General features: G+C 43.5%; 2 protein-coding genes across 4 annotated transcripts; both read right to left on the minus strand.

The window, feature by feature from the left end:
- Positions 1-152: 152 nt before the first annotated feature.
- Positions 153-10015, minus strand: LOC5507565 (transmembrane protein 116). Of its 2 annotated transcripts, XM_048726317.1 has the most exons (13): positions 9554-10005; positions 9142-9188; positions 8966-9029; positions 8434-8571; positions 8231-8335; positions 8081-8136; positions 7270-7350; positions 6914-6953; positions 6340-6420; positions 5964-6015; positions 5169-5261; positions 1341-1435; positions 153-820 (listed from the first exon to the last, which is right to left on the minus strand). In XM_048726317.1, the coding sequence occupies exons 1-13, from the start codon at positions 9650-9652 to the stop codon at positions 686-688; spliced, it is 1086 nt and encodes a 361-aa protein (XP_048582274.1). In that variant the 5' UTR covers positions 9653-10005; the 3' UTR covers positions 153-685. The 2 variants fall into 2 exon arrangements, with proteins under 2 accessions (XP_048582274.1, XP_048582275.1); XM_048726318.1 differs by lacking the exon at positions 9142-9188 and having other exon boundaries at positions 9554-10015.
- A 5121-nt stretch (positions 10016-15136) lies between these two features.
- LOC5507564 lies at positions 15137-25132 on the minus strand. Of its 2 annotated transcripts, XM_001628125.3 has the most exons (16): positions 24555-25132; positions 23131-23468; positions 22664-22813; positions 22143-22236; positions 20774-21948; positions 20027-20497; positions 19381-19610; positions 18678-19076; positions 18382-18448; positions 18025-18132; positions 17490-17709; positions 16926-17119; positions 16627-16756; positions 16047-16296; positions 15459-15499; positions 15137-15417 (listed from the first exon to the last, which is right to left on the minus strand). In XM_001628125.3, the coding sequence occupies exons 1-16, from the start codon at positions 24847-24849 to the stop codon at positions 15407-15409; spliced, it is 4173 nt and encodes a 1390-aa protein (XP_001628175.3). In that variant the 5' UTR covers positions 24850-25132; the 3' UTR covers positions 15137-15406. The 2 variants fall into 2 exon arrangements, with proteins under 2 accessions (XP_001628175.3, XP_032232143.2); XM_032376252.2 differs by having other exon boundaries at positions 15137-15499; positions 24555-25131.
- Positions 25133-26351: the final 1219 nt, after the last annotated feature.

The raw sequence follows: 26351 nt of genomic DNA on the forward strand, positions 1-26351 counted from the left end.
ATGTTTTATGTTATTAACATTCTAGAAAAGCGCAAAATCGTTATTCGATGAAGAAGCGGGGGCCATATGTTTGTACGAGTTTTATTTGATATTTAGTTTAGTTGATGGGGAAGAATTGTGAAAAAGTAATTAAAATAAAACAGAGGAAACAGTTTCAAGAAGGACATATTTGTTTAACAAATAATATAATTATAATAGAATATAAAAAAATAAAATATAAAATAATACATTAATTACAGTATTTACAGTAAACTCCCCTGTTACGTTATTTTGACATCGAAATTTAAATAATAGCAAATAAAAAATATAGAAACCCTTCAGAAGGGATTTAAAAGCGTGAAACATAAAATATATATATTAAGCATAATTTAAATAATAATTTAGGTATGATATTCGTTGTGGAATTTCAGAAATAATCCACGTTCCATTTACCTTTTCTCATGGCCGTCATGGGCTCGTCACGCTAGGCACAATGGCTTACCAACGTGAAAAATGCAAAGTGAATTCAAAATAGACTACGCCCCCTTCAGTTTCCTTTGCAGCCGTCCGCGTTAGTCGGAGCACTTTCGAAACTGACCAACGCGGACGTCCACTTTCTCTTATGTGGGTTGACTACGCCCACCACCCTCCTCCAACACCCCAGGAATTTCCTTCATCCGTGGGAGTGGACTTTGTTCTGGAATTGTTAGAGGCCAAGGGACCCGTAAGAGGCCGAAAAAGACTCTTCTAAAAGGCTCTGATTGGCTGCCTCTCGGAAGCTCCGCCTTGTCCAGCCGTAGACTATAGAGTTTAGAAAGCCCTGCATAGGCGCTGTCAAGCCCTGCAAAACAGGATTGGAAAAGCATTATCAAATAAGGGTGGACCTTGGAACTTTTGAGGGAAGGGGGGGAGTTCAGTTGAGCAGGACTTTTTTTCATAAGCACGTCCCCCCTCCAAAAAAAAAAAGCCTTTTCCTCTTCAAAAGTTAAACAGTCGGCCTCTTGGTTTACCCTTGCCATCCAATTTTGGATCACAAATGCCTGTGAAACGTATAAAGCCAGTCACACCTATCAAGAATCAAGGCTGCATGGAGCTGAGCAACTAAGCTGCACCGCTGTGCAGCCAAAGAAATGTGTCTCTATGCTACTGCAGCAGTTTCCAGATACGGAATTAGTTGCCACAGGCACCACCCCCCCCCCCCCAAGTCCCTTTTTGGGGGACCTTTGTATACATTTGGAACCTCCTGGTCCGGGTCACACTCACAGCCCCCCCTTAGAGTACTTCCAGCTTACAAAATAGACAACACAGTTTTACTTTTTTCTGATTCTGCTGTGTTGATGATTGTAGTATTGTCTTATTACCTGGATAACAAACAATGGGAAGTATTTCCTCAGTAGGATATTCGTGTTGTCCTCCTTCATGTCTCGGTCCAGATCAGTTGCTGCCACTATCAGTGCTGTGAAGAGATGTCAGGAATACCGTAAATGATCTAATAAATACTGGGGGCATTTATTAAAGTTTGAGGGTCTAATGGGGTGCATTCAATAGGTAGGAGGCGATTTGTAATAAAAAAAACATTAAATAAATTCTAGTTTTACCAGATATGTACCACTTTACATTTTAAAACCTAATAATATGTGGCCACGAATAATGCCCATGTGGAGCAGTAACACTTTTACTTATAGCTGAGAGGCCCCATATACTGACATGCTAACAGACTGAGCCATCTGTGCTGAGAGGCCCCATATACTGACGTGCTAACAGACTGAGCCATCTGTGCTGAGAGGCCCCATATACTGACATGCTAACAGACTGGGCCATCTGTGGTGAGAGACCTCATATACTGACGTGCTCACAAACTGGGCCATCTGTGGTGAGAGGCCCCATATACTGACATGCTAACAGACTGGGCCATCTGTGGCGAGAGGCCCCATATACTGACATGCTAACAGACTGGGCCACCTGTGGCGAGAGGCCCCATATACTGACGTGCTAACAGACTGAGCCATCTGCGACGAGAGGCCCCATATACTGACATGCTAACAGACTGGGCCATCTGTGGTGAGAGGCCCCATATACTAACATGCTAACAGACTGGGCCATCTGTGGTGAGAGGCCCCATATACTGACATGCTAACAGACTGGGCCATCTGTGGTGAGAGGCCCCATATACTGACATGCTAACAGACTGAGCCATCTGCGACGAGAGGCCCCATATACTGACATGCTAACAAACTGGGCCATCTGTGGTGAGAGGCCCCATATACTGACATGCTAACAGACTGGGCCATCTGTAGTGAGAGGCCCCATATACTGACGTGCTAACAGACTGGGCCATCTGTAGTGAGAGGACCCATATACTGACGTGCTCACAAACTGGGCCATCTGTGGTGAGAGGCCCCATATACTGACATGCTAACAGACTGGGCCATCTGTGGCGAGAGGCCCCATATACTGACGTGCTAACAGACTGGGCCATCTGTAGTGAGAGGCCCCATATACTGACGTGCTAACAGACTGGGCCATCTGTAGTGAGAGGCCTCATATACTGACATGCTAACAGACTGAGCCATCTGCGGTGAGAGGCCCCATATACTGACGTGCTAACAGACTGGGCCATCTGTGGTGAGAGGCCCCATATACTGACGTGCTCACAAACTGGGCCATCTGTGGTGAGAGGCCCCATATACTGACATGCTAACAGACTGGGCCATCTGTGGTGAGAGGCCCCATATACTGACATGCTAACAGACTGGGCCATCTGTGGTGAGAGGCCCCATATACTGACATGCTAACAGACTGAGCCATCTGCGACGAGAGGCCCCATATACTGACATGCTAACAAACTGGGCCATCTGTGGTGAGAGGCCTCATATACTGACATGCTAACAGACTGGGCCATCTGTGGTGAGAGGCCCCATATACTGACATGCTAACAGACTGAGCCATCTGCGACGAGAGGCCCCATATACTGACGTGCTAACAAACTGGGCCATCTGTGGCGAGAGGCCCCATATACTGACGTGCTAACAAACTGGGCCATCTGTGGCGAGAGGCCCCATATACTGACGTGCTAACAGACTGGGCCATCTGTAGTGAGAGGCCTCATATACTGACATGCTAACAGACTGAGCCATCTGCGATGAGAGGCCCCATATACTGACGTGCTAACAAACTGGGCCATCTGTAGTGAGAGGACCCATATACTGACGTGCTCACAAACTGGGCCATCTGTGGTGAGAGGCCCCATATACTGACATGCTAACAGACTGGGCCATCTGTGGCGAGAGGCCCCATATACTGACGTGCTAACAGACTGGGCCATCTGTAGTGAGAGGCCCCATATACTGACGTGCTAACAGACTGGGCCATCTGTAGTGAGAGGCCTCATATACTGACATGCTAACAGACTGAGCCATCTGCGGCGAGAGGCCCCATATACTGACGTGCTAACAGACTGGGCCATCTGTGGTGAGAGGCCCCATATACTGACGTGCTCACAAACTGGGCCATCTGTGGTGAGAGGCCCCATATACTGACATGCTAACAGACTGGGCCATCTGTGGTGAGAGGCCCCATATACTGACATGCTAACAGACTGGGCCATCTGTGGTGAGAGGCCCCATATACTGACATGCTAACAGACTGAGCCATCTGCGACGAGAGGCCCCATATACTGACATGCTAACAAACTGGGCCATCTGTGGTGAGAGGCCTCATATACTGACATGCTAACAGACTGGGCCATCTGTGGTGAGAGGCCCCATATACTGACATGCTAACAGACTGAGCCATCTGCGACGAGAGGCCCCATATACTGACGTGCTAACAAACTGGGCCATCTGTGGCGAGAGGCCCCATATACTGACGTGCTAACAAACTGGGCCATCTGTGGCGAGAGGCCCCATATACTGACGTGCTAACAGACTGGGCCATCTGTAGTGAGAGGCCTCATATACTGACATGCTAACAGACTGAGCCATCTGCGATGAGAGGCCCCATATACTGACGTGCTAACAAACTGGGCCATCTGTGGCGAGAGGCCCCATATACTGACGTGCTAACAGACTGGGCCATCTGTAGTGAGAGGCCCCATATACTGACGTGCTAACAGACTGGGCCATCTGTAGTGAGAGGCCTCATATACTGACATGCTAACAGACTGAGCCATCTGCGGCGAGAGGCCCCATATACTGACGTGCTAACAGACTGGGCCATCTGTGGTGAGAGGCCCCATATACTGACGTGCTCACAAACTGGGCCATCTGTGGTGAGAGGACCCATATACTGACGTGCTCACAAACTGGGCCATCTGTGGTGAGAGGCCCCATATACTGACTTGCTCACAAACTGGGCCATCTGTGGTGAGAGGCCCCATATACTGACGTGCTCACAAACTGGGCCATCTGTGGTGAGAGGCCCCATATACTGACGTGCTCACAAACTGGGCCATCTGTGGTGAGAGGCCCCATATACTGACGTGCTCACAAACTGGGCCATCTGTGGTGAGAGGACCCATATACTGACGTGCTAACAAACTGGGCCATCTGTGGTGAGAGGCCCCATATACTGAGGTGCTCACAAACTGGGCCATCTGTGGTGAGAGGCCCCATATAATGACGTGCTCACAAACTGGGCCATCTGTGGTGAGAGGCCCCATATACTGACGTGCTCACAAACTGGGGCATCTGTGGTGAGAGGCCCCATATACTGACGTGCTCACAAACTGGGCCATCTGTGGTGAGAGGCCCCATATACTGACGTGCTAACAAACTGGGCCATCTGTGGTGAGAGGCCCCATATACTGACGTGCTAACAAACAGGGGCATCTGTGGTGAGAGGCCCCATATACTGACGTGCTAACAAACTGGGCCATCTGTGGTGAGAGGCCCCATATACTGACGTGCTTACAGACTGGGCCATCTGTAGTGAGAGGCCTCATATACTGACATGCTAACAGACTGAGCCATCTGCGGCGAGGGGCCCCATATACTGACATGCTAACAGACTGGGCCATCTGTGGTGAGAGGACCCATATACTGACATGCTAACAAACTGGGCCATTTGTGGTGAGAGGCCCCATATACTGACGTGCTCACAAACTGGGCCATCTGTGATTCTACAGTTGTTGGCACCCCTTGGTACTGTACTCGTTATACTGCTAACCCTAAATCCCTGCCAAACTTTACCTGGTGACCAGCACACTAGGAACACCATAATGTAGAGAAAGATTCTTTGTCTCATGTCATCAATACCCGCCCTTTGCCTGTCGGTCAGGATTCCTTTTAAGAAAAAGAAACAGTTTTGAAATGCAAGGAAGCACCACCACAACAGCACAAAGAACTACTGGCATACTGAACAGTTTGGTCCAGATCTTGACCCACCCAGCACACTCTTACTGATCAAGGAATAACACATACTTTTTCAAAATGTGTAATGTAACCAAAATAAAAATAAACTTAGTGTAATCAACCTGTAATGTAGCCTTGGCTGCAATAAGTTTAGAATAAATCATTATTATTGTTGTTGTCATTGTAGTCATTATCACTGCAACAGGGACATCATTGTTGCTGCAGTGTTGCAGTTGTTGTTGGCTGATCAAATAAACCATGATTCCAAACAGTCAATCTACGAAAATTTATAGCAGAACCTAAAAGTAATTGCAACACAAACAATTTTATAAATGATAAGAAAAGACACTAGCATTCCAAAAGTTCTCCAAAGTTCTCTTGGGGGAGCATCTTGAAGTTTGACAGCGCGTAAAAATAACGAAACTTTCTAACTTTTTTTTGCTTCCAAAGCGCTTCCTCATGTCGTAGTACAGCTAAAGCTAAGAAAAAAGCCAAATTTGAGTCGCAATACTGGTGCAGATACAATGGGGAACAGTGGGTTTTTTTTAAAATATAATCGACTAAGACTGGAGGTGACTTCTCTATTAGTATAATTAGCTCTATTAGTATAATTATCAAAGAGACAGTATGTACCTGATCGCAACACAGCTTTTCGATAAAGACGTTCTGCCAGGAAATACATTACCTTTAAAGAGAAGAAAAAAGATGTCACTAAAACCAATATGAAATTATTATTTTTTGTTGAGTTTACCATCCTGTCACCACCACTAAGCATACAGGAATTTTATTCTAAGATTGCTTCATGCTGGGTAGAGTCTATACCAATGAAAACATCTCATAGCCATTTCTTTTCTTTTTCTTCTCTTCTTGTATCTTTTTCATGGTGGTTTTCTCCTTCTTCTCTCTGTCTCACTTTGTCCAGTAACGAAAATAGGTCTTATAAAACATTGTTATGTGATGAGAATTAGTTGTACTTGGTGGTTGGGGAGAAGTGAATGCTTTGACTTACCAATAAAGCAAGGATGGAGATACCAAGAGTTGATGCGAGCATCACAGAGCCATACACTTGCCAGAGCTGCTTCTCTCCAGCCTGAAAAAGAATATACACAAATTGAGGGAGTGTTTTAGGGGGGGGGGGGGGGGTCAAGAATCAGCAAAATCCGCAGTCACGATTATTAGAACCGAAATATAACGTTAAATTTTCAATAGATCCGGAATCTGGTACATTTAAAGAATCTGACAATCTGTTCAATTTTTTTCTTTAAAACCTACTCATCCCGCATTTTAGCCCCCCTTCTAGCGACAACACATAATCTTTACAGGGATCTGATGTGTGTAATATTCCAGGGCTTTCAATTTGGGCTGCACAGACTCTTTTTTATATTAGTAGTGGAAACTTACATAGATTCCCAGATATGTAAGCTTCACGACAGACTTGACACAGACTTTGTGCACTTGACACTCATTTTATTACAAAAAGGTAAAAAATTAAAATTTGCAGTCACATTTGTCAAAAATCTAGTTGCAAATTGACCATTTGGTTTCTTAAGTAACTCTGTTTCCTATACTCATATAGTACTTACAAAACTGGAGGCTCTTGGTCGATCAAACAAGAGGAGACATCTGCAGCCAATAAAGAATAACCACCATTTGATACACATACCATATGTCTGCTCTATTAAGCATTTATTTCATAGATAAACGGAATAAGTATAAATTTAGGTTGGCCAATTGATGTATGTGACTATTAAATCAAATTTAATTTAAGGCCCTAAGAGATAGCAGATTCTATGTAATAGCTCAGAGGAAAATTTTATACCCTAAGAGATAAGGGGGGCATTATGATTTTTGGAGGAGGGGGGCATTGCATGTTTGCATGGTAAATACACATCTAAAGGGAGTCTCCCTCAGCCCAAGATAAGATGAAAGAAGGACTTACCTAGAACAATGCACTTTGTTCTTATGAGCCATTATATGCATCTTGGTTATCAGAGGGACCATCAACAACACTGGTATAGACCTGAATAATTATAGGTCATTGCATATGGCAGTTTAAAAAGAACTCATCAGTCTTTGTCTTTACGTTTTGCGTGAAGGAAGCAACAGCTAATTAAAAGACACTGTATGCAATAAAAGTCAGTCCACTGGTAGATGTTTGCTTTAGATGCCCCAGCTTTCATTTGAAATGACTGCCATTTTGAATTATGCAAAGCCTGCATGATCTGGGAGAGGTAGAGGGCATAATATATAAATCAAGAGTCCCTTTTGCAAACACCATCAAGTAAATGCAGGCAAAATTATACTAGTTTCCTGTGGACAGAGATAATAAGGAGGATCTAAAAGATAATAGGGAATTTTCCTGCAAAACATACACCAGTCAGACTAATACAAATCAAAACAAGGTTGCAAAGGAATGTTTAACGCCTCTGTGTAACAGAGTAGTTTCTGTCGAATCTGTTTTACGGAGGCATTTTAGATACCTTTTCAACCTTATGTTGATTTGTACCTTGTCTACACCATCTGTAGTCTTTTAGTTATACCAATCAAACTAATAGTCAAACAAATTAAAAGTGAAATTGATGCATGCAAAATTTCCAGTAGCAAAAGTCCCCATCATCTAAACTCCACAAGAAAATCACTGATAATAGTGGGATAGCGGGATCCCTGTGAGATCTACCTAAAACAGGGGATAAGGATGACACTTAAGGGAACACTTTATGGCCTGTGTATGTCACTCTTTTGTAACTTACCAGCAAATGGCATAGAGTATGGCAAACAACCAGGAATAGAAACTATTAGTTGAGACCTAAAAAAACACAAGAGAATAGATCAATGAATGAAAATTTCCATTGAAAAAGAATTGCGCCTTCGCCTGAATTGCTAGCTGTAAGGCAACTTACCGTGGTGAAGTATAAATTCTGTATTCCATAAGTCCTCTCCTTTAGTCGGATAAAGACATTGAGTGCATAATTGACTGTCAGCAAAAATGTGGCTATATGAAAAATCTAAAACAAAAAAAGATGGCAAAAAACATGAATTCTGCTTGAATTAAAATGTCAAAAGATTTTTGAAGTATTATAAACAATTCATAATCAATAGTTACCTCAGAAATAGCATCTATCAGGAAGCATGGCCTGAAGATTTTCTCTTTGTCAGGAGAACTAAGCCAAAGAGCAGCCCCAGATAACCAAGTAAGAGCCAACAAGAAATCAGCAAGGGCAAGGTGAAATAACGGCCGCACCTAGAGAACCAACGATTAATTGATAACAACTGAGACTAGGATGACAAACAGGAACAGGGCTATAATTAGAAAGGGGAAAATACTCTCTGTAATTTAAATCAATCTAGTTTGTCTGCTTTGCAATCTACTGCCTTTCAAGGATCACCATCCAGTTTTTTTTTAACAGCAGTCATGCCAAACAGATTGAAAGGTAGGACTACAAAAAAGATGGTTTCTGTCCTTAGTATTTTTTAAGGGATATTAAATTTTGAGATCTTTCAGACACTGTTTGACATCATATTCAAGGTTTAGTGGACTCCAAGGTACAAAATTTATTTTGTTACAACAAAACAACACTAATGAGAGGTTACTGCGAGTTTCCAAAAATATACTTCACCTGTAATAAAATTTTTACCTCCGGACTTTTAACCACTCGTCTAGATAGAGAGAAGGCTATTACTGAGCCTGCGCCGAGCATGCTGTTGAGTGAACAATTCAATGGTAAGAATCACATTTAATACAGGCAATGCAAATATCCAACTGCCAAAATGTGAAATCTTTATATCTACATTCGAATACAGTAAGAGATACCTTAATAAAGAAGAAACACAATAGATAATGCTGACAGTCTTGAATTTCTGAAAATAAACTGTATATTTAGTGAAGGATACAAAATATACAGTACATCATGACCATCACATCAGAAACTCAGAATTTTTGTCTTATGACTAGGAGGATATATACAATGATACTGTATAATGCGATATCATAAAAGGATAAACTAAGGTAAAAAAAAGAGCAGGGTTTTTTCAGTGAGAAAGAAAAAATAAACCAATAAGTTTCTGTGGGCTGGTGATCAGAGAAATATATGAGACATTGGCTTAACACCTTAACAGCATGGGTGCTTTCCTTACTGAGAGATTCTCCTTACAACGTAAAAACATTTTCCTGTTAACAAAATTATTTATAGAACTTGAGAAAATATCAACGTACTAATTCTTACCGAATAATCATCTGGATTAATCAGGTCAATCATACAATATCCAGGGATTATTCTCGTTGAGTTTTGTGAGAGAACATGAGGTCTTTGGAATCCTGCCATCTTGTCAAAGTCCACCTTTTTCTCTTTTACGACATAATTTCAGTTGCTTTCAGTTTCATGCTTGAACGTTTCAAGGCTCCACGTTATCAGTAGTTCTTATCAGACATCCGCTTCATCTTCGTGTTTTTGTGAATGCGTTTCGTATTGAGAAAAGAAAACAAAACTTCCAAACAAAGTCCAAGGCTTTGAGCTACGAGAAGCAATTTCCCACCGACGTATATTGTGGTCGAGTCCGCGGACTCCCAGCGGTCCCCCCCCCCTCAGAGGTTGGTACTTCAAATATGATCGGTGAAGTGTGTTCAAGATACAATATAAGTGAACTGCACCCCGGCAACCTTAGAAGGCGTTAGCATACCGTCCTATGGTGTCGAGTGTCTTAGATGTACTTGATTGGCCTTAGGTACCCTTGGCCGTCCTTAGGTTACCTGACCGTCCCTAGGTTTACACTGCCGTCCTTAGGTGTCCTTTGGCTGGTGTTATTTGGCTGTCCTTTGCCGTCCTTGGGTGTCCTTGGCCGTCCTTAGGTGTCCTTGGCCGTTCTTAGGTGTCCTTGGCCGTCCTTAGGTGTCCTTTGCATTCCTTAGGTGTACCTTGCCGTCCTTAGGTGTACCTGGCCGTCCTTAGGTGTACCTTGCTGTCCTTAGGTGTACCTAGCCGTCCGTAGGTGTCCTTGGCCGTCCTTAGGTGTGCCTGACTGTCCTTAGGTGTGTCTTGCTGTCCTTAGGTGTACCTAGCCGTCCGTAGGTGTCCTTGGCCGTCCTTAGGTGTACCTTGCCGTCCTTAGGTGTACCTTGCCGTCCGTAGGTGTCCTTGGCCGTCCTTAGGTGTCCTTGGCCGTCCTTAGGTGTACCTTGCCGTCCTTAGGTGTCCTTGGCCGTCCTTAGGTGTACCTTGCCGTCCGTAGGTGTACCTGGCCGTCCTTAGGTGTACCTTGCCGTCCTTAGGTGTCCTTGGCCGTCCTTAGGTGTCCTTGGCCGTCCTTAGGTGTACCTTGCCGTCCTTAGGTGTACCTAGCCGTCCTTAGGTGTACCTAGCCTTCCTTAGGTGTCCTTGGCCGTCCTTAGGTGTGCCTGACTGTCCTTAGGTGTCCTTGACCGTCCTTAGGTGTCCTTGGCCGTCCTTAGGTGTCCTTGGCCGTCCTTAGGTGTCCTTGGCCGTCCTTAGGTGTACCTTGCCGTCCTTAGGTGTACCTTGCCGTCCTTAGGTGTCCTTGGCCGTCCTTGGGTGTCTTTAGGTGTACCTGTCCGTCCTTAGGTGTCCTTAGCCGTCCTTAGGTGTCATTGGCCGTCTATAGGTGTGCCTGACTGTCCTTAGACGTACCTTGCCTCCCTTAGGTGTCCTTGTCCGTCCTTAGGTGTACCTGGCCGTCCTTAGGTGTACCTTGCCGTCCTTAGGTGTACCTAGCCGTCCTTAGGTGTGCCTTGCCGTCCTTAGGTGTCCTTGACCGTCCTTAGGTGTACCTTGCCGTCCTTAGGTGTACCTAGCCGTCCTTAGGTGTCCTTGGCCGTCCTTAGGTGTACCTTGCCGTCCTTAGGTGTCCTTGGCCGTCCTTAGGTGTACCTTGCCGTCCTTAGGTGTCCTTGACCGTCCTTAGGTGTACCTTGCTGTCCTTAGGTGTACCTAACCGTCCGTAGGTGTCCTTGGCCGTCCTTAGGTGTCCTTGGCCGTCCTTAGGTGTCCTTGGCCGTCCTTAGGTGTCCTTGGCCGTCCTTAGGTGTCCTTGGCCGTCCTTAGGTGTCCTTGGCCGTCCTTAGGTGTCCTTGGCCGTCCTTAGGTGTCCTTGGCCGTCCTTAGGTGTACCTTGCCGTCCTTAGGTGTCCTTGGCCGTCCTTAGGTGTACCTTGCCGTCCTTAGGTGTCCTTGGCCGTCCTTAGGTGTACCTTGCCGTCCTTAGGTGTACCTTGCCGTCCTTAGGTGTACCTTGCCGTCCTAAGGTGTACCTGGCCGTCCTTAGGTGTACCTTGCCGTCCTTAGGTGTCCTTGGCCGTCCTTGGGTGTCTTTAGGTGTACCTGTCCGTCCTTAGGTGTCCTTAGCCGTCCTTAGGTGTCATTGGCCGTCTATAGGTGTGCCTGACTGTCCTTAGGTGTACCTAACCGTCCGTAGGTGTCCTTGGCCGTCCTTAGGTGTCCTTGGCCGTCCTTAGGTGTACCTTGCCGTCCTTAGGTGTACCTAGCCATCCTTAGGTGTACACCTAAGGACGGTCAATGACACTTAAGGATGGCCAATTTTGTATGGACACACTTTATCGATCTTGAACACACCAAAAAAATGTGACCCTCCCTAAATCTGTGCCCAAAAAAACCCTAGCCCCCCCCTTCTACATATTCCCCCCCAGTAATTAATGACCGCTCCCTTATAATAAGTTACTTATGATGACGAGTATTATCCATATATCCATGTAAGCCTTCAGAATTAATTTATATAGAAAAGCAGGTATCAAAGACATGTTGCATTGTGAATAAAACTTCATATGCTAAGAGATACCCTAAAATGAGTCACACGAACCTCTATTAAGCGGTCACCCTCGGGACTTAGCTTAGTGACCGCTTAATAGAGGTTTTGCTATTTTCGCCCCTAAATTAGCGTAAATCGGGCTGTAATTATACGTAAGAACTTTTTATTATCATAAACAACAGTAACAATCATGTTAGCCCTAAGACGGGGCCTGGTGCATTCCAATTTGATCCAGAAATGTTTGAAACCGCCTAGTCAGTTTGTTTTTGCCTATACGGCTCTTGTGGCTTTGCCCAATTCTATGGGCATGAGCTACTTCCGCTGGCGTTACGTAAAGTAAATGAGTGCGTTAGGGTGATGTTACACGCGTCGTTTCCGTCGATATCCGTCATTAAGGGTTTGCGCGATTTTGGAAGTCGAATCAAAAACTCGCAGTGCGTTGCCGTACCCAAAAACTCACAAATCTGACCCAGTTGCATTCATTCGGGGATACCATGAGTACATGAGTACTCATGGGAACCAGTGGGAGTGGGAGTAGGAACCAGCACTAGAAGATGTTTACAAACTTATGCGGTAACCAACTAACATAAAGGATCCGAATGCTGTTGCAATCGTAAGAGAAAAAGCCGACAAAACGGTGATGGATGGAGACGGTCACCCGAATACTCTAGTTGACGATTACGAAGTTATCAGGCATATTCCCAAACTGATGTCAACGTGGGTTACCAAATATCTCAAGAGACCTACGAACTGTGAAAAAGTCGTAGTCAAAGGGAAGTGGGTGAACAGAGGTGGTGGCTATGGACTCGAGATTCCTTGTGAATACATATTTGAAGGTGACAGTTTTTCTTCTAGCTGGCTAAAGCGGAAATTGGTAATCGAGGAATTTTAATGCGACTGATCCGCACAAGACCACACAAGTCTCACAAGACGATTAGCCATAGTAATTAGATTAGACAGTTAAAAATATGACGTGCACTGTCTGTTGTCATGCTGACAAATATTGATGATGACCGTTTAAAAGAGGTGAAAAACAATGAAATCAACCAATTGGGACCCTCCTTTGGTGACCGCGTCCGCTTAATAGAGGTGACCGCTCAATAGAGGTCAAATTTACAGTAAACATAAAGGGGAAAATTCGGGACTTTGGTAAATGACCGTTGAATAGAGGGCCGCTTAATAGAGGGCCGCTTAATAGACGTCCGACTGTACTCAATTAAGCTTACGCTTATAACTTTAGTAAAAAAGAAAAAAGAAAAAAAAAGTAAAAGCACCCGCCACCTGTCATGGTTCAAAGTTATATAAGATACATTATCAGAAAATTTAAATGAAAATGGTTGGAAAATTTCATTAAGCATACAACAAAGGCAGGAATTGTCTCTCTTACTCGTACTATGGGTACATAACAGAGAGACGTAGAACTCTTTTTTCATATGGCCGCCATCTTCTTTTATGATGCTCGATTCCGAAGATATTTATTCGGAAGTTTCCGATTGAGAGGTTGGGAATGACCGCTGCAAGGCTGCGGACTCGACCACAATCTACGTCCGTGGGAAATTGTTTACCTTTGAGCTACCGGCTATACCGGCTATGGACAGCGGCTATGTATGTAGATTACATAATGTACACAAGTTTCCGGGACTCCTGTGGATGTTTTTTTTTTTATCAGAGGGGAGCAGGGATGGGGTTGTATGTAGCGAAGTGTTCAAGAAGGATTCGTAGTGAAGTTTAGTAGAATGTTCCGTGTTCTTATTAGCGAAGTGTAGTGAGGTGTTTGAGGGTCCGGAATGGCGAAGTGTAGTGAGGTGTTCGAGGGTGTGGAATGGCGAAGTGTAGTGAGGTGTTCGAGGGTGTGGAATAGCGAAGTGTAGTAAGGTGTTCGAGGGTCCGGAATAGCGAAGTGAGGTGTTTGAGGGTCCGGAATAGCGTAGTGTAGTGAGGTGTTCGAGGGTCTGGAATAGCGAAGTGTAGTGGGGTGTTCGAGGGTGTGGAATAGCGAAGTGTAGTGAGGTGTTCGAGGGTGTGGAATAGCCAAGTGTAGTGAGGTGTTCGAAGGTGTGGAATAGCGAAGTGAAGTGTTTGAGGGTCCGGAATAGCGAAGTCTAGTGGGGTGTTCGAGGGTGTGGAATAGCGAAGTGTAGTAAGGTGTTCGAGGGTGTGGAATAGCGAAGTGTAGTGAGGTGTTCGAGGGTCCGGAATAGCGAAGTGTAGTAAGGTGTTCGAGGGTATGGAATAGCCAAGTGTAGTGAGGTGTTCGAGGGTGTGGAATAGCGAAGTGAAGTGTTTGAGGGTCCGGAATAGCGAAGTGTAGTGGGGTGTTCGAGGGTGTGGAATAGCGAAGTGTAGTAAGGTGTTCGAGGGTGTGGAATAGCGAAGTGTAGTGAGGTGTTCGAGGGTGTGGAATAGCGAAATGAAGTGAGGTGTTTGAGGGTCCGGAATAGCGAAGTGTAGTGAGGTGTTCGAGGGTGTGGAATAGCGAAGTGTAGTAAGGTGTTCGAGGGTCCGGAATAGCGAAGTGTAGTGAGGTGTTCGAGGGTGTGGAATAGCGAAGTGTAGTGAGGTGTTCGAGGGTCCGGAATAGCGAAGCGTAGTGAGGTGTTCGAGGGTGTGGAATAGCGAAGTGTAGTGAGGTGTTCGAGGGTGTGGAATAGCGAAGCGTAGTGAGGTATTTGAGGTTCCGGAATAGCGAAGTGTAGTAAGGTGTTCGAGGGTCCGAAATAGCGAAGTGTAGCGAGGTTTTCGAGGGTCCGGAATAGCGAAATGTAGTGGGGTGTTTGAGGGTCCGGAATAGCGAAGTGAAGTGAGGTGTTCGAGGGTGTGGAATAGCGAAGTGAAGTAAGGTGTTCGAGGGTGTGGAATAGCGAAGTGAGGTGTTCGAGGGTCCGGAATAGCGAAGTGTAGTGTAGTGTTCGAGGGTCCGGAATAGCGAAGTTTGGTGAGGTTTTGGTTTAGCGAAAGTGTAGTTAGGCGTTGGTATAGTACAGAGTATTGGATTGTTAGAGGGCGAGATGTAGCTACACACACATATATCGCCTTGGATATAAGCTTTTTATTTGCAACTCCTTACAGCATATATATTTTTGCAAGCTAAAACATTTACTTTTCTCTGTATAGTAGATTATTTGATATATATGTACCATACGGTAAACAGCTAAAAAGCTGTATATGGTTTCTATCTGTCTATTTTTCGTTTCAACTTCAAGCTTCGTTTCAGCATCAAGCTTATAAAATAGTTACCATTTTAAAAGTTCAAAGTCAAAAGTCCAACGTCAATTGGTCGTCAACGCCAAGATCTCTTCTCACCATGGGCTTGTGTCTGTATCAATGCCAAGATCTCTTCTCACCATGGACTTGTGTCTGTATCAATGGCAACACAATTGTATACCGCGTACCTGAAATCGCAAATAAAAGATTTGGACAATTTCCTAAGGAAGTTTTGCGCTTTGCGTGATGGACAAACAATGCTTGCATCATTGGTTAGGATAGCCTGCGTACCTGTGTAGTAAGTGCAGGGGATGGGAAAAAAAGAGAGAAGACGGGTCGCGCGCTTGGGGGGGGGGGGGGGGGGGAGGAGTGGGGGAGGAATGAAAGAGCTTGTCATCGTTTTCCTTCCCCTCTTCTATCTGATGAGCCACAAGGTCGCTTTAACATTTGCGCTTGCTAAGCAGGATAAACATGGAAAAGCTCTAAAGTACATGTGCAGCATCGGTAAGATCGATCTTATAGAATAAAACAACAAATCTAAGTTAACGCCTCTGTAAAAACCGCTTTTGCCCCGACGAAGGGCTAATGCACGAAACCTCAGCGAAACTGCTGTCTTCACAGAGCCGTAAAATGTACCACTTCAGCCTTGTGTTGATTTGTTTAACTACGCCTACGCAAACCATCTATATATTCTAAAGCTTGTCTTTCTAGTCATACCATGAAACTCGACCCTACCTGAGTCTGGCCGTTGCCATGGCAGCGGACGTGTATGCGGGCCAATAGATGGTGCTGGCGCAGGTGGAGGCTGTGGGCAGCGCATTGCGGCCATCCCCGGCCTTGGCGACCGTGAAAGGCGCGGGGGGACGCCTCCTGCCAGTCACAAAACGCAGAAACCTGCTCCGCTCGTCATTGGTAAACTGCGCAAGCGCGGCCCAGAGAAACTTGATGCACTCGCTTGACTCGGACAGGTCGTCCCCGTATTTGCCTGTCGCGGGAGAATGGGTACAAGTATGAATAAAAAAACCCTCGTTGTCTGCCTAACACCACCCCCAAGGTTAGTCCACTTTTTTCACCTTTCACGACTATTGGGACAGCATACCACAAGACTGAAATATACCTCCGTCGTAGATACACCAAGACTCCAAGAATGTGCCGCAGTGTCGAGCGTTTCACTTCTTTCCACAACGACTGCGGATTGAAGCCGTACATTCCACACCCCCCCCCCCCCCCCCCTTGCCAAGGACACACAGCGATGACTACTTAGAGTCCAAGTTGCATCGTACAATGAAAGAACCAAGCAAAGCTGGCTACTTACATGCGCTTTTCAGCACCGATGGCGAGACGTCTGGGTTGCCGCAGATCCCTCGCTCAAGCTCGTTCCACGTGATCAGACTCAGGGCGGACTCGGGAATCACAGACATCAGACCTCGGCGCAACGCCAGCACCTGCAACACATGGAATAGGTGTCAAACAGGCCACCTTCTTATTATCCTGACAGTGGAACCTCGAAATTGCAGACCCATTGCCAAGTCCTGATTCAAACCTCCATTAACAAGCACAATATTCAGTACCAGGACTGTCCGTTATATGGAGGTAAACCACTGACGTGATTACCTGTTGCACCGACTCCGTCATCCGTGCCTCACGAAGCAGCGCTGCAAACCGCTGCCTGTCTGCGGGCCCAACAGTGACGTCATTTCCGCCAGGAATGAGCTCTTTGGTCGTGCCGTCGCTGAGGACCGTGCTGAACTTGCACTCGTTTCTGTACGTCGCCACGTACAGATCTTCATCCATACGCTCCAGTTCATCTAACACAACAAGCGGAAAGAACAAATTGTAAATATCTAAAAAAGCCGGGTTTTAATCGAGATGCTATGGTAGTGATTGGATGACTAGGCCTTAAGGGACAATGTCCCTCCTATCCCAACAAGTAATTTGGAGAGCCATACAAGTTTAGTCCGCCAACCAGTGTGCTAAGCAATGTGAAAAAAGCTGTAAATATCTACTTGAAAAAAAAGTGTTTTAATCTGTTAAAGGGAGCCAGTGGATTAGCTTTTCTGATCAATGATGAGTGAAAAAAGTATGTATAAAATATCTATTTCCACACCCCTCCCCTTTTAAAGGAAAATAAGGTCCCGAACAGAATGCGTTTCAGAATGGAAACAAGATGTTACTCACCCGTGAACATGACAGCCGCCTCGTCCACATCCACGAAGTCCTTAGCCCACGTCACATGCTCGCCAACAAGAAGTTTCCATAGAAACGGCGGAAAGGTCAAAGTCATGTTCTCATCGCTGCGGTAGAGTGCGCCAAGGATCTTGCCCAACCACTCGTAAACGGACCACTCCGTGCATGAGGGGGAAGGCAGGTACGAGTCCTGATAATCGCCAACAGCGTCCTGTTAGGGAGGTAAACATGAAAATCACACCGGAAATTTCATTCTGCGATAGAGAGCTGAGCCATTGTACAGCGAACGTTTGCCTTACAGAAACCCAAATAATTCTGACACCTCGATGTCTTTTTGAAGGGACACAGTTGGGTACTACGATACTGTCCTCATTATTGTATGTCCCTATTAAGTGGGTTATAAGGTACAGAAGTTACAACCGTCTTTTTGAGAACTGTCCATAATAACAAGGTGACTCATTCAGTGGGTAACATTAGATCCTTAGGATGAATAGGGACAAATCCTATGAAAAATACATTGTCTTACCTTGTTGTTTGCAGTTCTGACAAAGAAAGGAAGCACCTCCAGTGAGCCAAACTCTGGTGGGCAGAGTTCATCAGTCATTTCAACAAGTGATTCCCGGAAACCACCACCCTGTGATGAATGACATGTCAGGCAAAAAGTACACAAGACTGAAAGGGGTAAGGCTGGTAACATTTTGATACACTTGGCTAATTCTTATGGATAGTGTCCAGTGTCTGAAAATAAAGGATAAACTAAAGGATAGCAAATTCATTTCTACCCTCACTACCCTTGCAAGGTGTGTTGAGCTTCCCTCTCCCCTCAGGGTGCATTGTAGCCAAGTATTTATACTCTTTCTCAGGGCAAGCAAGCCACACCCACCTGGTCAATAATCCCTTCACCAATGAACTTGACCTCCCACCATTGGTCATACTTCCACTTGTTCCATCTAGAGCAAAACCAACATCAAGTCTAAGCACAGAAGTCAACTATCTTACACCTATTTCAAATAATGATTGTGCTCATTTAGTTATTTGTTACCCATGAAGGGATCAATTTGGGTCAAGACACGTGGATTCTCCAAGACCATAGAATAATTTCAATAATAACCAAAATGGATACACTGTATCAGATAGAATGGGACTACCAATAGGGGAAAACCTGAACGCCCCTCTCACCTGTAATTAAGACCCTCGCAGCGTAGCTCCTTGTATACCTGCACCAGTACACTCTTCTCCTGGTCATGGCCTCGCTCACTAACTGGCAACCTCCTATCGACCGTCACAATGGGCAAGTGCTCAGGGGGGGTCGTCTCTGTGGAGTGCAGTAACTCTTGCACAATCCTCCAGCGCTGTCGGCAGAGAGGAAGGAGAAAACGAAGTTGGGGTAGGAGGGCAGGGAGCTGGTATCGAGTTGGAATTCCACAGATAGAAGGTTGTTTGCCTGCCAATGGGTCCTTTCTCGTGAAAGTGGCTGCTTCAGGGAGTGCCTTTGGGGGGCAGGGAATGGGTAGGCAAGCTGGTGTAACGCCTGGAGTGTCTGAGACAGTCATCAATTTTGGTTCAGGCTGTAAAAGTCTGTGAAGAAAACAAAAAACAGTACAGTACTATAAACTTCTTTATGTGGGTGATAACAATTTAATTACAATTTAATTTATTTAGTGAATTTGTCACTTACAGCACGCCATACTTCTCTATAAAAGAAAATGTGTCAATACAAGCCACTACCAGCCCACATATACTTCCATTATACCCAAACAAAAAATGCTTAGAGTAACAGTTAATGATATTTGAGAAGTCTACCGTCTCTACATCGTAATGTCTGCTTGATGACTGTTTTAAAAACAATTCTTACCAGTCAGAGATCAATCCTTTCCCTTACCTTTTTTCCTCCTCTTGTAACCTCTTGAGATCAGTCAGCAAGTTCGACTTCTTCATCTCCTGCTCTGCCTGTAGATCAATGAGCTTCTGCAGTTTCCCATTTGCTTCCTGCCTTTGTTGCTTTAGTTCTGATGCTATAGAGGACTCAGAAGACCCCATACGCTCATGTGCTATATTCTCACGTGTACGGCCAACTTGAACCAGTTGCTGCTTTTCATCAAGTAGAGTAACCTAAAGAACACATAGAACTTTCTGTCTAACAGGAGGAATTATTGAGAAATGAGCAACCTTGACCGCTTTAGGGAGAAATGCATTGTGCAAGCATAAATCTTTGATAATCATATCTTTAAGAAAAAACAGCCACATTCAGATTAAACCCTTGGTGCCCAAGGTAGGACTTGTCTCTCAACAAACCAAGAATAGTAAAAAAAAAAACATTAGCTAAGCTCAATAATACTTGAAATATTGCATATACATACACTGTAACTGTCAGTGAATAAGCAATTGAAAACACAAAATGCAGACGATGACATTGGGAATAGCTTTTAGCTCTGCAAGCTAAAGCTAGCCAAAAAATGACAGCATAGTTTGGTAACTCTTTTTTAGCATTGCTGCAACAAAGTTCCTTTAATCTTTTGCTTGTATACCTGCTTTTTTAGAAGCTTGTATTGCTCTTTGTATTGGTCTTGCAAGCCTTGTGTGAGCTTCAACTTTTTGCTAGTCAGCTCCACCTGACTCCTCACCAGTTCAAGCATCTTCTCTGCCTTCTCATCTCCATAACACACCTTCACAATGCTCTCCCTTATAGCAGCAGCACCCTCCTTCACAGGGCTGTCAACCTCTTGAACCGATGGTATCCCCCAGGAATTTTGAGAGGAGAGGAAAGAAAAGTTGGTGAAGGACTCCAGTCTGTGCTTGGGTCCGGCAGTGCCGAGCTCCATCGAGAGGGAGGGTCCACTGAGGAGGTACAGGGTGGAGTCCAGGATTTTGGCAATACGGCAAAGAGTGACTGCACGGAAGGTCAGGTTTTCGGGCGGGTGGGACCCTATCCTGGGATATGCCAGAGTGTCAACACGTGCAAAGAGTTCAGGTCGGATTAGCTCTGACTTGAACCATCCCTGGGATAAAAAGGACATTAAATTTACATCAAATTTGATACCATTTTTAAACAGTTTATGAGACAGTTGTTTATCTCAAAATGACATCAGAGAAATTAGAGACCAGTTTTTAACCATTTTACTAAAGTTGACAAAAAATAAAACCAATACAAAAACATGTTCACAAATTTCACATTCTTATCACTTCTAGGAGTTTTTTTTAGTGTTATGACGAGATTGTATAAAATGCTTAAAATTCAAAGAAAGGTGATGCATAATGTATTAGGCATACTGTACCTTGCATCTCCCTTTACTGGATTTCTCAGTGATGTCTGTCAGAAACCTGATAAGTTCCAAGTCATACTCAAGAGCCCACTTGCCTTTGGTGACCCCACGTAACCGGTCCATATGTCTTTGATCTACACTTAGCAAAACATTCTTATACATAGTGCCGCCACCGTTATTAACAGAAATATCTCTACAGTCACTCTTATCTCCCTCAGCTGAGTCAGTTAATATCTTCTGCTCTTTGTTTCCATTACTAGATTCAGAACGCAGAGAAAATTTAGGAGCAGAGTTTAGGTCTTCTAGTGAATCTGGGCATGTAGCTCCATTCTGAGTCTCTAATCTAACACATTTGTTACTGAGTTGATTATTAGAGGGTGTGCCTTCAGAGATTTCAAGAGAGGGGCAAATAGAAGAATCGTGTGCAAGCCCTCCCTCACAATCCAAGTGTGGATTAACAATGTGAACATTATTTGCCTCTACAATATTGGTATTCCTTTGTTTTCCACCATTCTCAATATTACTTGTTTGTCCCATGTTTTCCAATTTTCCATCCTCTGTGTCTGTAGTAACATTTTTAGATCCATCGAAATTGATTGCTTCTGGAGAGTCCTGACTATCATTGCTTGCCTTTGGCGATCCCAAGTCAGGCATATGAGCATTATAACTGCTTCCTTTTCTAATAGATTCGTTTCTATTGGGGCTAGCTTCATTTCCATTGGTAGTATTCTCTGCATTGTTGTCTGTCTTACTCAAAGACGGGGAGCTCTGCAGTAACTTCTGCATTAAATCTGCATAAGAAAGAGGTCGCTTCATTTCTGCTGTTCTTGATCCAGCACTAACCTTCTTTTTAATATATACATCTAAAGTTCTCTCCTTCTGCTGTGGGGTAACACTGCACAAGCTGTAGTAATAACCAAGGACTTTTTCCCAAATTTTGTCAGACTGCAAGTGATCCCATATATCCTCTGTACCAGAAAGTAAACTCTCATTAGAACTAGACATGCCGGCACTTTTGCTGTTACCAAAGAAAGGGATTGGACTATCAACTGGGCACATGTGAGACTGGACTGGTTTTGCAGTCTGTGCACTTTTTAGCTTTTTGCCTTTTTTCATTTCTTGTAGGTGAAGAGAGCAGGGCACATAACAAAATGGTAAGGGAATAGGCTGAGATGTCTTGAAACACTCTGTCGAGAGAAAAAGGCAAGTACAAGAATTAATTATATTTGTACAAACTACAGATGATTGGAGAGGAATCTAAAACGTTGGAAAACATTGCTAGTTCCCCCACTTTTATTGGAAACACTACTGGAATACAATTTTCAAAATAAAAACAAATGTCCAACTTTATAGGCAGCACTTTAACAATGTCTCAAATTACCACAGGCATCCTGAAGAGCTCTGAGTCTGGAGAGGGTTGTCCTTGCCTGTCCTTGGCTGATCAGCAAATCACTGGCCGGCCTCACATGCAGCGTCTATATACAATAACTATATAATAAGTATCTATAATAAGTTCTATAGATATCAACAGGAAGAAAGTGGAGGAAGCCTGAGAGTGGGGTTTCTAGGTCAGGAGTGAACTCCCTGCCAGAATAACATGTGTGAATTGTGTAGGGTTTTTCACACAAATATTAATGCAAATGAGATGTAAATTTCAGTAGTGCACTACATCCCATCAAACCATGTAGAATTTAATCTATCGTACAATAATATGGCTCAATTACTTTCTTGAATGCTTGCTGGGTACAAGAGCATTTTAGAAATCTCTGGTGGCAAGGATACACCAAGAGCAAGCATACGAAAACCCTTACATTTTCTTGCTCTTGCAAGACAAATAAAAATCACAGCATTGCTTGGGCTTGCATCTCAAAAATATCTTCCTTTAGTATCTAATATCTTTACCTTTTCTTGTTTCTTGAGGTTGTCAGGAGGAAACTTGAGCTTGGGAAGTGAAGACTCTCTCTCTGGGACAGGAAGGAGTGTGGCAAAGCACACCTCACTCAGTACGGACTGCTTTACACGCGTCGGGGAAATACGCTCTATCTTCAACAACTGCAATCAAAGGGGTATAGTTAGAATCTATAATAATCTTAGTACATTTTATATTCACTACAATAGCAACAGCTTTTGCATAGAAAGTAATCTTCAAAACTCAACCATCTTGCATTTTCCTTGTCTTTTGGCAACGAAATTGTCATAGTCATGGAAAGTTGGATATAGAAGACATTTGGATGTATGAAGAAACAAGCCTTATACCATAGGTGTTATGTTTATTTTTTCAAGTATGCATTTTTTCCAATTATGTGAATGTGAACTGATAGGGAAATGATGCATTTTCAAATTTCAGTCTGTTACTAAATCCATAGTACCTTATTTCTGCAGGGAATGATGGCAAATCCCCCAATTTTTGTCATGGATAGGATGAATGCAACTTTGCTTGGTGGGCATGCAGATCCACAGTATATCCTATCATACTTTCTGTCAGACGGATCAAGTCTGAAACAGTTTCCCAGAAGAAAGACAGGTTGACATATCTCTCGCATCAAATGAGGACTAAATCTGAGAAACTCATCTCGTCTTTCACAAGCAAATTCAACCAAGTCTTTGCGAATCTCAACTCCATGGTTGATGCTGTTGCGCTTGATAATGTACCCCACAAGACATGAGAAGTAGCCTGTTCCACTGCCCACATTCAAAAATGATAGACCTACAAAACATTAAATACGTTAGAGGTTGATCTAGATTTACTACTTTAGTTACTACTCAACTGTGTGAAAACAAAAAAAACACTATTTCAAAGGGGACATGTTAAGCCTGCTATTACAGATAGGAGAATGATGATTTTTGGCTATCCACTTGAAATTTGAGAGTTTAGTCTCTTAAAGTGTCCTAAAAGAAACACACTCTTTTTTATAAGAACCTTTTTTTTTTAAAGAATGTCCAGAGATTTCACCAAATTTTAAGGAAATGCTAAGAACATGTCCAAGGCTCAGATAGCAGAAAAATTTTTCTTTTCTAGCCCTGGTGCATTCTAAAATGCAGATTCAAATTGTGCTTATAGCAACAACCTTATTATTACTTTTGATCATTAGTGTAATTCTCTTCCTAATAATTCATTATGGCTATTATATATTTATACACACTAAAATTTGAGAACATCGTTAAAACATATTCAGCTTTAAAATGTCCCAAAAATAAGGCCCAGCCTCAACTGAAAACTAGATGTTCTTATAAAAAAAGGTGTGCATTAGCCTCTGGGCATAAGTTAGATAAGTGGCAATATGTGTGATCATACCAATTTGTGTCATTTTCAAGTTGAAACAACTTGTTTTATTATAAACTAAACACATATATATCATAAACTATCTTACTGTATTATCTTATCTTTTTATCATAAATATTTTATTTCATCCAATTTCATTCAATATTTTCTGCTTCATCTTTGCGGCTTAAAAAAGGAATTTATGTCATACAAGACAAAAACATCATTAAGTGAGTTAATTTAGGTTGATATCTCTGCAATGTCATTTACAATTCTCATAAAATAGGCACAAGTACATACATTAGTTACAGGAACATACAGTAGAAAAAGAATTTTGTTGATTTATCAAACAAACACTTAGAAAAAAGTAAGTTTACCATCTAATACTTCCATTTCAATCGCTTATTAGCCAATAACAGGAAGCCTAGAATCAGTCTAGTTAAAAACAAGTGAACATTAACAGCTAGACATTTCCGAAACGAAATTTAACAGCCGAGAGGAGCCATGCTAAGAACAATTTACACAACACACCTGGGCAAAGGTCTAGCGCTTCCAACACTCCTGCGTACATATGAGGTGCCGACATGTGTATATGTGGGTCCCCCCGTAACGGCTGGTCATAGTACGCCTCCTCGTACAATTCCGGGGGGACAAAAGCTCCTCTTGGCACCGCTCTAAATGCATCTTCCACTTCCTTCGATGTGATAATTCCAGTATGAACGAATTTATCCACCATTTCCTCATTATTTCGACCGGAACAACGCCAAGCTCCAGGTAATACATGGCTATGAAAGGATTCACTATCCCTTGAGCTAGGCCATGCCATAATAGAAAATCGCAAAAAAGAGTAGGGAAAATCAATTCCCACGAATTCTAGAAGCCCGATCTAAGCTTCAAGTCGAATCTCGGTTTCACAAGCAGTCCATTCTAACCCTTGTCTTTGAGATAGACAATAAACTCTTCAAGTAGGCGAGGAGCCCCAGTCCATTTTGAATTTGATAATCTATTGCAGGGCTTCCGTTAAGTTCATGTTTCTCTTCAAAACAGACCATAGGTTTGTGTTACGTCTACACGGCAGCCATTTTGAAGAGCATCACACACAACTAGTCACCAGGCCCCTGTTATCGAGTAGTAAAACTACTGGCTCGTCATAGAAGTCTGGTGACTAGTTCAGTTTTTTGAAGTCGGGACCGTGAAAAGTGTCTGTTATAGCGGTGTCCGGTAATGGAGGCCACCATAGGAGACAGGGCGATCCTTCTTCTTTATACACCTATTCTTATAAAAACGTCCAGTCTGAGATTTTACCAAACATGCCTAGGCTCAGATAGCAACAAAATATTGCTTTGTTAGTCTGATGCATTCTAGCATACAGAATCAATCAAAAAACAGATCATTTATGTCATTTTCGTCCTAATTATTTATTGGATATTGTATAGATTTAAGAACATAGCGGTTGAAAAGGGGGACCGAAATAAGGGTTTCAAGAAAGGGGGCGGATTCATTGTTTTTTCCCTGGATTTCCTTATATTATCAGATTTCCTGATGAGTGGGCAACCACGAAACAGGCTTGTAGAGATGAAACGGTAGTTCGCGTGTTTTTTTTCCTACAAACCAGATATATATGTCCTTTAACCCAACAAAATGTTTTGTCATGAGAGTCACGAGAAATAGGGAACCTATAGTATTTAACTACACATTAATGAACCACATCCTTAAACCAGTCGAACACCATCCATACCTAGGCGTCGAGCTCTCGAACACACTTGACTGGAGCTGGCATATAAACAACAAAGTGTCCAAAGCCAACCAGACCTTAGGTTTTCTTAGGCGCAACCTAAGCAACTGCCCAGCGAACATTAAGGAAGCTGCTTATAAATCGCTCGTTCTTCCACACTTAGAGTATGCCAGCTCTGCCTGGGATCCATGGTTGAAGAAACACGTCAAACAGATTGAGAAGGTTCAAAGGAGGGCGGGTCGTTTTGTTAAAAATTGCTGGGATAGGACTCCTGGCACAGTCACAAACATCCTAAACGATTTGGAGTGGCCCCCTCTCTCTAAAAGGCGCCAGGATGCCAGGCTTACATTATTTTACAAGGCTGTTAAAAAAAATCAGCACTTAAGATACCAGACAATATTGATAGACGCACCCGCCAATTACGCAGCTCTCATCCAGATAATTTTATTGAGTTATGTCCAAGAACAGAAGCTTATAAGAACTCGTTTTTCTGTAGGACAATAAAAGAATGGAACAAGCTGCCCCGCCTTACCCTGGATTCCACTAGTGCAGATATTTTTAGAGAACGAATAAAATAAAATTAAATTAATAAA

The sequence above is a fragment of the Nematostella vectensis genome, chromosome 4 (genome assembly GCF_932526225.1).
Source record: "Nematostella vectensis chromosome 4, jaNemVect1.1, whole genome shotgun sequence".
NCBI classification, from domain to species: Eukaryota; Metazoa; Cnidaria; class Anthozoa; order Actiniaria; family Edwardsiidae; genus Nematostella; species Nematostella vectensis.